This window comes from Psammomys obesus, unplaced genomic scaffold (assembly GCF_907164565.1).
Source record: "Psammomys obesus unplaced genomic scaffold, mPsaObe1.curated_primary_1811, whole genome shotgun sequence".
Lineage (NCBI taxonomy): Eukaryota > Metazoa > Chordata > Mammalia > Rodentia > Muridae > Psammomys > Psammomys obesus.
Genome location: NW_026596440.1, coordinates 4,930,614 through 4,943,128, shown reverse-complemented (window position 1 = coordinate 4,943,128; position 12,515 = coordinate 4,930,614). Strand labels below are relative to the sequence as shown.

At 53.3% G+C, this 12,515-nt stretch overlaps 1 protein-coding gene across 1 annotated transcript; it reads right to left on the bottom strand.

The window, feature by feature from the left end:
• Nucleotides 1–7,997: 7,997 nt before the first annotated feature.
• On the bottom strand, nt 7,998–11,937 carry Irx4 (iroquois homeobox 4). Its single transcript, XM_055598043.1, has 5 exons — nt 11,893–11,937; nt 11,181–11,432; nt 10,295–10,410; nt 9,191–9,522; nt 7,998–8,800 (listed from the first exon to the last, which is right to left on the bottom strand). The coding sequence occupies exons 1-5, from the start codon at nt 11,935–11,937 to the stop codon at nt 7,998–8,000; spliced, it is 1,548 nt and encodes a 515-aa protein (XP_055454018.1).
• Between the last annotated feature and the right edge of the window lie 578 nt (nt 11,938–12,515).

The following is a 12,515-nucleotide window of genomic DNA, read 5'->3' as shown; positions in this document are numbered from 1 at the left end:
GCAGTAGTAACTCTAACGAGGACAGACTGTCCTTTGGAAACAATTCATCAACAAGCAAGATTGCTTGAAAACAGACAAACAAGCAAAAAATGGATGTCAATTTGAATGCCCATTTTTGAAGACCTTTATGCTTCCCAAAATGTGTCTGTGTGTCTGCAAGCTGTTCAAAGTAAAGTACAAGAAAAATATAAACATTCAAGATAATAGCTCATTCTGTACGCCAAACCAGGAGCATGAGTGGTCTTTGATTTTCAGAAGCATTTGAATGAAACCAAGGCCCCACCATAATTAGTGTAGCAGGGCAAGTGGGGTTTGGGGTTTTGTGCCTGTCAGTTGGAGTCTTCTTGGGGATTCCACACATCAGGCAGCCTCCTTCTAAGGATTCCCAAACCTAGGGAGTAAATATGATCAAAGTCCCCAGGTCATCCAGCTGAGGGTTCTGTAGCCTGAGTTGGTGTTTGTGGCACCCCACAAGCAGGCAAAAAGTGGCAAAGGCTCTGTTAACCCTTACCAGCCATAGCAGCCATAGCTGACATCAAGATAAAAACAATAAGCCCACCCACAGGAACCCAGCTAGTGCTGCAAGCAGATACCACTCACCCCAAGTGAAAGACAGAGGGTGAAAGGATGCAGGCTCAGTGCCTCAGCACCTCAGTGCCTCAGTGCCTCCCTCTGTCTCTGTGTCTCTGTCTCTTTCTCTCCCTCCCCCTGTCTCTAGGGGGCAAAATTTTCTTCTCGAGTTCTGTGATCCTTACCTGCTATAATAGGGTCCATTGTGGGTGGCCTACACCTTCTCACTCCTACTCTGTCTGGGGTGCTGGAGGCCAACTACCTCAGGCTCTTGTCCTCATTCTCACCAGGGGTGATGTGAGAATATGGTGCTCTCTGCCATTTCCTGGCCTTTGGTATCCAACCCTGATTCCATCTTAAGATGTTTTCCCACACCATATGGAGCTACAACGATCTCTGTGCCTCTATGCAAACAGCAGATTGTTATGATTCAGCTAGAAAGCCAGATGTGGACCCTGAACTCTGGGGTTCTCATACCCTGGGTGCAGTGGTCTCTTCTCTCATGTGCTACATTCACACAGCTCAGAAAGGCACACAGACTTATGATCCAATCCGAGATGAATGGAGTAAGACACAGATGCCAGGTAACATCTCTGCCTTGGACAAATGACTAGAGACTTATAGATGCCAAATATGAACAGACACCTTTGTTGAGTGTTCCAAGGGTCCTAGGACATTTCACAGTGTGCTGTACTTGCCCACTTCTGTGACATAAATCAAACTCTTGCCCAAGGCATGTGCTAGGGCCTCTGTTCAGGCTGATTATCTCAAACTTCGGCTAATGTTCCATGAAAAGAGACTCTATTACTAAATTCATTAATTACAGTCCCATTTGCAGTCAGACCTGAATGTGAACCATGTGTGTGCTGAGACAGGCAATGGGCCCTGCTGATGAGCCTATTGTGGCCTCAGTGGAGAAGGACCTGGCACCAGGAGAGAAGAACATCCCTGGGAGTCACCACTGGAGATAGATTTTGCCTTGTAGAATTTGACCAAGTTCTGTCAAGACTTCAGAGGTTTCACTTAGCCCTAGGGGGTCATGAGACTAGAACCAAGGGCCAGGCTGAGCTCCTAGGACTGTTTTGCACGAGATGGCAGTGATCATGAGCCCTGTTGAGGGTGAAGCAGCAGCTTCCGGGGACAAAGCAAATACCTAGGAAAGATCCAAGCCTGAAAGATGACAGCGGACTCTGCCTGCTTCTCTGAAATGTGGCCAGTGTGGGGTCACTTCAGCCCTGTGACACTTTACAGCCTTGGACGTGCAAGTGTGTGTGTGTGTGTGTGTGTGTGTGTGTGTGTGTGAAGGAGACAAAGTGACAGAAAGGACAGTGCACATATATGTGTGTGAGCACGCACATGGGACAGTATGAGGGCCCATGTGCATAGGCAATAGGTGGCTGGCTTCCAGGCACTTCCCTAAGCCTGGCGGAGGCTGGTGACAGCCTAGAGGCTGAGCTGCTATCTTCTCCTCAGTGGCTTGTGGATGCTATAGGAGGTAGGACAGGAGGCAGTGGTCATGCCACTGAGCAGTCATGAAGTGTTTTTGGATGCAGGGCTTCTAGACTTCACATTGAGTCCTTGCGGCCCAGGGAAATCCTGAGACAGCCTGAATCTACCCAGATCCTCTGTGAAGTGGCAATGGAGAGGTAGGTGCTGCTTAAGGCACAGCTGCACATCATCCAGTCACACCTTGGCCTATGCTTTGGAAGGCAGGTCCACTCTTCAGAACCCAGGCTAGGGAGATCCACCCTAAGGCACCGCATCGGGATGTGTATGTACTCCGAGGCTCCCCATTTTCTGTTATCCCACAAGCTGACAATTTATTAGCTTAGCTAGAAGGTTTCCTGACACAAAGCTTAGCTCCGATTTCTCCTGCCACGTCTGGTTAGGTGACTGAGGTGTTAAATCATGCATGAAAATGCCTCTCCCTGAAGTCCTTTTGTTAGCTCTGCTGCCTTCATTCAGGTAGCCCACCGTGCCTTTTCCTTCAACCTCTGGGCAACTTGTGCCAAACGAACCCAAGCATCAACCCCAGTGCCCTTCCCTGTGCTGCCTGCCAGCTGCCACCTGCACATCAGCCTGGTGGCTTGGGGGGAGAGGCTGCAGCAGCCTCCTCTAGCCAGCTTATCCCAGAGTCCTGCTCAGCATTGGGCGTCTGCCCCTCATTGCTTATAGTGCTTCTCCACGCTTCTGTTCACAAGCAAGTCAACTCGCTCACACTTTCCCCACACCTCTGGCTCTGTGCTTCAGTTTGGGCAGGGGATGTTTTTCCCAGTGGCTTGACCTCTGGTCTGGGGCAGCCACCAAGATCCAGAGCTTGGGCCACCTGCCAGTGTGTTCCTACTCATCACAGCCAGAGTTATTGTTTCTGAGAGAGTGAGGAAGGCAAGACAGCAATAGAAATGGAGGCCCTGGTGTGTTTGCTGTAGGAATATCCCAGGAAAGCTTCCAGTATCTTCCAGGGACATACAAGTCCTGGACAAGATGTGGCTTAGCATCTTTCAGTATTTAGCATGAACACCCATAAGACAGGACCATGCTCACAAAGGGGAAATGTGGTCCAGTGGAAAGTGGGGTGCCTCACAGTATCTCACACACGCCTCCCTCTGCTCTGTACCTGCAGTTTAGATGTGGTCGTACACTTGAGGAAGATGTGTTAAAAGTAATGCAGTCCACTGAAAAGCAAAGATAAACCAGCTTAGCTGGAACCAGAATGTCTGCTGAGTCTGTGAGGTTGACAGCATCTGGCAACAGGCTTCTCTATCTGACTCTACTCCTGGACAATGAGTAGAGCCACAGGTACACCCTCAAACCCCAACCCCACCCCACGACCATGACACTGGCATCAAAAGAATCAGGGCAGGTGCTTTGCGGGATTCCTTCCTTTTCTGGGACCTCTCTTCAGGTGAGTAAGGTGCAGAGAGGGACAGATGTTTTGATCCATGCTTTTTGGTGTGTGTGTGTGTGTGTGTGTGTGTGTGTGTGTGTGTGTGTGTGTGTGTAGGTGTCACTCAAGTCCCTCCTGAGAGGAGATTCTGGCTGCCTAGGTTTGGATAATGCCTGAACAGAGCCCAACCCAGCGGGCTGCTAGAAGCAGCTGTGCACTAGAACTGTTGTGGTGACAGTCTGACTCCTGGTCTGCAGCCCAAGGCCAGAGATCCTTTTGCTGGAAGAAAAAGCGATTTGTTCACATTGCACCTTTTCTAAGGTTAAGCGGCACCTGGGAAGGTGGCTTCCTCTCTCTCTCTCTTTGGGTCTCCCTCCTCTACCCCCTTTCCCTATTGACCTCTGCCTCCTCCAGTTCCTACTGTCTCCTGTCCTTCCTCCTTCCGCTTCTTCTCTTTCTCAGATCTTCTTCCACACAGTCCCTCCTTCTGGTTCATTGTTCAGTCTTCCAGCTGAGCTTTGGGCTAGGGTCATTTAAAAGGTCACCCTGCCTCTTCTCAGTCCTTGATCCTTGCTGACTGTCCCTTGGCGGCACCAGTGGGAACAATGGCCAGGACAGCATGGCATGGAGGGAGGCAGCTGGCTCCAGAGGACAGGTTTACTGCTCTGGGGAGACAGGGAAGCCACTAATCCTACTGGAAAAGAAGAGAGCTACTTGGGCTCTCGAAAAGGGGAGAATGAGGGGACACCCCTGCCTCGGCCACTCCAAGTGAAAGGCTGAGGTCTTGGAATAGCTTGGAGCTTCTCTTTGCTATTGTTCGCCATCCCTGTACTCTGCTGGAGGCCTGAAGCAGGGAAACCACCCTGGGCTGCTGAGGACCGGTAGGAGGCAATTTAGCCTCTCTTCATTAGCTGTTTGTCGACCTACCATAGGAGACATTTTCCCTACTTCCTGGTGGACCCGGAGCCTTGCTAAGAGGAGGGAGAGCTGAGCCTCCCCTGCTCTTGGGGTGGGAGAAGTGGGGGGAGGGCCCCGTGCTGTCTGCTCCGCCACAGCTCTCGCGGAGAAGTAGGTGGCATAAATCGCATGCATAATCTCAGGAGACGACCACTTTAAATCTTAATTGGTTGCCTTTTAAATATCATTTAAGGGCCGGTTTCTCTGCCTTTCTCTAGTTAAGAAGGTGTCGTGTCAAACTCTATTACCTTGCAGGATGTCTTTCCCTTAAGGTGGTTTGTCTTTCTTTCTTTCTTTCTTTCTTTCTTTCTTTCTTTCTTTCTTTCTTTCTTTCTTTCTTTCTTTCTTTCTTTCTTTCTTTCTTTCTTTCTTTCTTTCTTTTTTCAAGGAAAGGTAGAGAAAAAGAAAAAAAAATGGAGCCATCAGCCGCGTTTGAGGGGTCGATAAAGCTTTTAGATTTGGAGACGGTTTCCGGAGCCAGTTTCCTGCGGCTACGTGTTGTTAATGGAGCTTAAGGAATTATCTTAGACTGGGCCGACCCGGGAGCCGTATATTTCTCGCGCCTGTTCCCTTGTCGAGTCTGAATATGCTGCTGTCAGACTCGCTTAATGAAAAGTAACGCGCCGCTGATTACAGTTTTATTTGGCTCTATGTAAAGAGCGCCGTTAATTTAGCCTCTCCTCTCGGTGTGTTTGCGATCGCCACGCCTGAGCGGCTGAGCGCGTCCCTGCGCTGCCTCCTCGCGCGGGCGCCCCGGGCCGGCTGACAGCCTCCCGCAGGGGAAGTCGCGGCTCGAAACCCTCCCCCGCCGCGCCCCGCTGGGGCACCGAGACCTTTCCCCTTCCCGGAGCCCTCATCCTGCCAAGGCGCCTCGCTTCATCGGGGGAGTCACGCTGGCACTTGACCCCTGCCCCTAAGGTTCGGTGAGCTGAAAAGCACATCCTGCAGGCTCCCCCTCCCGCCCCAGGAAGAGGTGTCTTCGGGTGGGTGTTCGCCACTGCGGGGCCGCCTGGAGTGTAGCTGAGGCCCGTCTCCCTTGATATCTTTATTCATAGGGTAAGCGCAGTTTATTCAAATAAGCTCCTTTAAGTCGCTAGAGCCAACTCGGGCTCTAGCTACTTGCTCTTTGGACGCTCAGAGCTGGTGCAGATGCCAGAGACCATGCCCGGAGGTTCCGAGCTCAGCAAGCTTGGGCGAGTGCAGAATCAGCCTTCTCCCCGAGCGGCGCAGAGGAGGAATCTGGGGGCCAAGGCGGTGTGTGCGCACCGACCAGAGCCTCCTCCGGTATCTGCGCCCAGGGCAAATCTGTCCTCAGTCAGGATACAAGCTTAGGTTCAAGCTTGATTTCCGGCTTCCCTCTTTTTAGCTCACCTATCCTCGCCTGGATCTGTGAAGCCCTTTTTTTTTTCTTTCTGAAAATGCTTGGCTTTGTCTAGGGTTGTGTGGGGGCTCGCTTGGCGGCCGCATTAAAATTCCTCGCGCCCCAGCTTGGGCAGCAACGTGTCTCCCCTGAGACTCCACTTTCGCTATTACTGTCAAGTACCCTTGACTCTTTATTTTTGCCCTTTTATCTATTACAACTAATTCGAGTTCTTTTGCCCTTTTCAGTCTAAGACGTGGGCTTTCCGCAAAGCCTCCCCTGCCAGCGCTCTCTCAAAGCGCGGAGCCTTTAGAAATTGAGGGGTTTACTGTCAAAATGAAAATTTCACTTCAAATTATCTTGGCTGATGCTCGCTCGCTAGGCCGGGGGCTCCCGCCACAGCCTTTTGACAGGCACATCAGCGGCAAGCTTCCGCGTCCCGATAATATCATCCAGGAGAGCGAAAGTCAATGCGGTGACAGCGCAGGCCGGGACAATCCAATTACTGAGTGCTGGCCAGGGCAGGCCTGCGGCTTGCGGGGCAGTTGGCCACTCAATGTGCAAGGGCCAAGGGCTGGAAACCAGGATCCAGGGTGAGGAACATCACTCAGGGGACCCTTTCAGTCCTAGGGGTCTGGTTCCAGCAAGGCTAAGTTTCTTCCCGTGGCATCCGTAAACTGTCCCCAAAGCTGGCCCTACAGGCTCATTAGTGTGACTTTCACTAGGCTTCAGGCTAGTCCCACCCCTGTGATTGCAGAGGAAAGACCTGGCATCTATCAAAGGTCTGGTTTCTCTTCGATGAAAAGTGGTGTGTCTAGCATACACAGCTGGAGTCTACGTGGCTATTAGAATTTATTCTAATAGCCCCTTAATGTCATAGCAACTTGCCCGGGTTTTCTGCTTTACAGGTCCCTCTGCCTGCCACTCCCACCTTCCCAGGAACATTAAGGGCTTTTACGAAGTTTAGAAAGGCCTGAACAGAGGATGAGCAGAGAGCCAGGAATGGATGTTGGGCAGGTGCCTTCTGGAACCACAAAGGAAGGACCTGTGTCCAAGGCGGCTTCCACTGGTGACTGCGCTGAGATGGGTGTGAAGAACCAGGCCTGCCCTTAACCTAGGCTGCTTCTGACACAAGCCCTGTGTCCTTGCCCCATGTCTTTTTTGCCCTGCCTCCTGACTTCTGCTACGAAGTCAGTCTCTCCAGTCTTCAGAACTTGAGCGACACAGAAGCTAAATTTGAAGCAACAGGGCCCAGGCTGCATCTCTTAAAAGAGGGACTCGGGTGTCACGTAACAGGCAACTGTTAAGAGCCTCTTGGCTCCGGGAATGATGCCCTCAGGGCAATGACCCCCTCTCCAGGGGATTTAGAAAGCCTAAACATTCATTTATTTTGGTCAAAGAAACCGCATTTCCTCAAAATTCTGGTGTTTGGCAGTGGGGAAGAGTTGAACGTTTGGGCTCTCACACCTACTTACTATGAGTTGGGAAGAGCCCTTCCTGCATCTTTAACATCTCAGAACGGTTTGTTAGACTTAGATTGGCAACTGCTCTATTGTGTGGAGTCTGGGTCAGCCCGCCCATTCTTCCTCCCCCTGGGGGTCAGACACACCTGTGGACCCCCAGCTGTGAAATGTGCTCCTTCTGCAATGCAAACACAAGGATTTATTAGTTTTGTTGTATCAGCCTCTCTCTGAAACAGGCAATTACTGGTGTGAGCATACATTTTAGAAAACATAATTTTGTCGAGTCGAGAGTGTGCAGCAGTGTAAACTCGGTGGGAGTGTCGTTGGTGAGCTTTATGTGCTGAGGATGAAGTCCGAAGGAAAACAGGCTGAGGAGTCTTTTTAACGAACACCAGCATGCCTCAAACCCAGAAGGAGACAGCGACACAAAACAAGCCTCAGAACCCAAATGCCTTCTCCGTGTAAACTTTGGATGTAAACTTTGCGCTTCAGCGGGGCCCCCCTCTGCTGTGGGAGCGGTCTCCTGTCTGTTTGGTGGTCAGGGGTGGCTCAAGTGGACGCAAGATCGGGTGAAGCCTGGTGATAGAACGCAAGGGGATTCCTTCATATCCCTGGCTCCTGAGTTCAGATCCTCTGTCTCAGGTGGGTTGGAATTCTTGGCTTGGAATTGCCCCCTTCTTTTGGAAACTCATTAAAAATGGTCCATTGTCAGCGCCTGCAACCCGAGCGCCAGTTCCCTTCTCCACCGTGTGGGTGGGTGTTAAGTGCAGAAGGGTTTGCCACCGGCCTTGGGCGTAGCCAGCAGCTCCCGGGAGGCCCCCGCGGGTGGGACGTCTTGGGGCACCGTGGGCGGAAAGGAGCAAGCCAGGGGCGTCGTCAGTACGTTGGTGCCCGCCCCCAGTGAGCGTCCTAGAGGGCCAGGATCCAGAAGTGCGCCCTTAGCGGTGGCCCAGGCCTGGTTCAAAGTGCTGTGCCTAAGGATGGGGTCGTGAAATACCCCATCCACCCAGTTTCTGAGACTAGTTACTGGGGAGTCCTGGTGCCTATCCAGGGCCACAGAAGGGACTGCAGGCGAAGATGCCGGCGGCGCCGTGGATGCACCCGCCGGACCTTGGCGTTTCAGCATGCAGGAGGGAAACTCAGTCTGGCTCAGAGCTGTGGCTGCAGCCGCGGTGGCTGTGTGCGCCAAGGACCAGATACGGGGCTTGGTCTCCAGGGTCGGCGGCGCCACCGCCGGAGCAAAGCTCAGTTTGGCTTCGCAGGACTGTGGGCCGCCATCGGCGCCAGAGTCTGGCGCAACCACTGTGCTCTGGAGGCAGTTCCGTGCCCTCTCCAGGTCCTCATCCATGGCAGCTCCACCAGCGGTGCCCAGGGGCATCCGGAGCGTGGCGGAGGCCTCCTTGCCTGTGCTGGGGCCGTCAGATGAAGCAGAAATCCTCTCTGGTCCGCTGTCGAGGGGCTGAAAGGGCGTCTTCAGATCGCACTCTGAGGTCTCTGCGCCTAGAGGGTCGAAGTCTTCCAGGTCACTGAGTTCTAGCTCCTTGTCCTCTTTGCCAATGGCACCTGTCAAGCGAGAACACGTGGCCAGTGGAAGGAGACTGGATGGCTTAACTAGCTTTCCTTTATCCTAAGACCAGAGTTAAAGTGACCCCATGCCCAACTGGTTAATAGCTCAGGTCTTTCTCTGTCCTTCCATCTCCAGAGGCCTGCGAGTTTTGAAGTGGGCAGATCTGGACTCAAGTTAATGGCATAAGAGATGCTTTTTAACTTGACTTTGGATGTCTTTTAGCATGTTCACAGGGTACCAACTCAGTCTCCCTTCCCCAGGTACAAGATCTCACTGGAAACTAGTTCATTCATTTGATGCCCAGGCACTAAAGCTTTCCATTTGCCCCTCCCCCAGCCCCGACAGCTCCTAGAAACTCTCCACACGCTGCAGAATCTCCAACCCACCTTCACTCTTGGCGCTCTTAAGAGGCTCCTCCCGCGACTCCTCCTCACCGGCCTCCTCCTCCTCGCCCTCCCCGTAGGGCCTCTGCTTCTCATCTGCGCACTTATTTCGAGGTGGCCAGGTCATCTTGTTCTCCTTCTTGAGGCGCCTGCGCGCGTTGGCGAACCAGGTGGAGACCTGCGTGAGGGTCATCTTGGTGATGATGGCCAGCATGATCTTCTCTCCCTTGGTGGGGTACGGGTTCTTGCGGTGCTCCTGCAGCCAGGCCTTCAGCGTGCTGGTGGTCTCCCGGGTGGCGTTCTTGCGCCGAGTGCCGCTGTCCACGGTCCCGTACCTGGAGACAGGCTCTGCAATGGGGTGCCAGTCGGGCCCGGGGAGATCGCAGGGAACGAGCAAGTGTGGGGAGCATAGGGACATGCCATGCCTCTCTGGGGTGGGTTGCACTTTTGTGGGCCAAGGGTGAGGATAATGTCATTAAAATGACAGGGAGGTCATGGCCTCTGTCATTCTGTAGAGACATTTCTTTGATCTTTTATGGGGATTCTATCTTACCACTTTGATCCAAAAACCATAAAAAGGTACCACAAATCTATGACCATAAAAAGGTACCACAAATCTATGAATCTGTGATCCTGTGCCCAGAGACAAAGGTGGGGAGTAGCAGCTGGGAACCAAAGTTGGGGCTTTTAGTTGAACTGGTATGGTACCATAAGAAGATGAAGTGGTGAGCTGTCCCCAGAAAAGGTTCTGAGGGCCAAGGGGTTTCCTCTTTTGCTTCCCACTGTAGGGCTGGTAGCCCTGGCTCAGGCACTCAACTGAGTTGAGTTTCTTGGAGTTCAGGGAGATGTTCCAGGCTCTTGAAGGAATCAGCCTAGTGGACTGAACTTTCTAGAATCAATTTGCTTGAAAAATCACAGCAGTGGGAGAATTTCCACATTCCCAACAACATGAGGAGTGTGGAAGGGTAGAACGGACCACTTGCCTGAGGGAATCACTCCTTCCTCTGGTCTACCCACCCCCAGGAGGGGCCTGGTGGTGGTGATGAGGTGGGGTCCTGGGTGGCTGGTACTGTAGTGTTAGTGGGAGAGGGAGGTACGATCCCTCACCTGTCATAGGGGTACTGGCCCAGAGCTGGCTCATAAGGATAGTAGGCTGCAGCTGCGGCTGCGGGTGCTAGGCCGGCGTGTGAAGATCCTGTGCCATCCTTGGACTCGAAGCTGTTCTGTAAAGCCAAAGCGTTTGAGGCCACGACTTGTGGGTATCCAGATAGAAGCCCTTCCTTAAGCCCTCTTAGCTTAGCTTAGATCCCTGAGTCTCCCCAAACTTCCCCAAGGACCATAAGACTCCAACTCATCTCCTGATCTCACTCAGTACTCAGCTCCCGAAGTGTCAAGGGGGGCTCTGAATTGCTGGCCAGACTTCAGGTAGGGAAGCAGGTGAAGGTGAAGTGAGATGGGGCGAGAAAAAGAAAAGAGAGGAGGAGAAGGGAGATCTCGAAGGAGCCTGGAAGGAGAGAAAGAGGATGGACTAGAAGGGTTCCTAAGAGGCTGCCAGGCCTAGGGATAATGAGCCCGGTGGAGAAGAGGCTTTGGGCAAGAGGGAGGGGCGCGGAGGGGGCGGGGGGGGGCGGAGAGGGGAGGAGCTAGGATGTGAAGTTCGGAGAGGAGGGAGGGGAAAAGAGGGAGGGAGAGGAGAAGGCAGAGGGTGTCTGAAGCTGAGAGGAACCCCTCTGAGAAGCAGGGAACCTGATCAGAATTCAGTGGCAAACTAAACCGGCAGCAACAGCCTAGACATCCGAGCACGGCTCGCAGGTCGGCCACCCTGAGTCTGAACAGGGCTAGGGGTGCAGTGGGGCGTAGGGCCAGGAGGCACATATGAAGTTCTTTTCCTCTCAGCCCAACCAGTAGGGTATCCAGGGCACTCGCTCTTGGGGTGGCAAATCCAGGGGTCGGGTCGGAGCACTGTGCGGTGGGAGGGACTTGGTCCTCTCACCAGCGAGTAGAAAGCAGACGCCTCAGAGCCGTAGGTCACGTAGTTGCCGTAACCCTGCGAGCCGCCGTAGGGGCTTCCATAGACGCCGAGCGCGGCGGCTGAATTGAGTTCGTGGCGGGCAGTGGCCAGCAGCCGGCTCTCGTAGACAGGGCAGTAGACCGGCGCCTGTGCTGAGGCTGCAGGCCCGGAGTCAGCCAGTGTGCGGCCGCCCGACTCGCAGCACGTGCTCAGGGAGTTGGTGGTCATCAGGAACTGGGGGAGAGAGGGACCGCAAAGAATGGGCACCCGGACAGAGGCTAGGACGCTGGACCCTCAAGGGCCTCACGTGTCCCTAGGGCCTCCTGTTGTCTAAGCCAGATATGAGCTCCTCCCTCCCCCTATCAGCCAGCCTAGGCCTTGCTTTCTTTGGCCACATGGGGCCCAGCCAGCTGTTTAAATCCTCCATGGGGTTCCAAGGCCCTGTGTATGTTCTCACCAAGTACGTCTGGCTCAAGTGCTTCTTAGGATCCCCCAGGGCACAGTTTGATGGGTTAAACAAGAGGGAATCCAGACCCAGCAACAGGATTTTACTAGTGGCCCTAAGTCCTCCTCCCCCTAGGCAGTGTTTGGCCAGTACAGTCAGGCAAGGATCCTGCTCTCTGCAAAATGGCACCAATTGGTGGCCCCTCCCTCTCCTGCTCCCGCTGACCAGCTCTTGCAGGTGTCCCTTTACCTGGGGAGTAGAGGAATAGGGGTATCCAAACTGGGGATAGGACATGGCGCGGCCTGAGAAGGTTGGAGGGCCGTTGGGGTCCTGTGCGCGGTGTGGCCACTGCTCCGGGGCTGCAGGCTCTAAGAGAGCAAGGCAAGAGGTGGTCAGATCCCCCACATGCTGCTCAAACTTTCTTTTAGCTTCGAAGCCTGAACACTCCAGGGAGCTCTGGGGATTGACCTCACCACCAGGGCAGAAATACATATTTTGCAAAACAAAACAAAAAAGAAAAACAAAATTAAAAACTGAGTCTCGCAGGCTGTCGAGCCAGATGTGAGCGGCTTTAAGAGGCAGAAGCGCTGATGTGCCGACCACGCAGCTTGGCCTGTTCTCAGACCAGCAGGTCGCTGGCTGCTGGCCGGATGGGGCTGGGACAGTCCGTGTCTGCGTGAGCAGGGCGGAGGGCTATCGAGCTTTAACAAATGAACTCCATCCAAGGAGTCAATATCACCCCAACGAACGGTGTTTCTCCTTAGTCACGGAGGACGGAAGGCACTTTTAATTAGAAATTAATTAACGAGCAGCTGCTCCTTCACACCCCACTGTAATCATTAGTCTCAATTACAAATGAGACCTATGAAGGG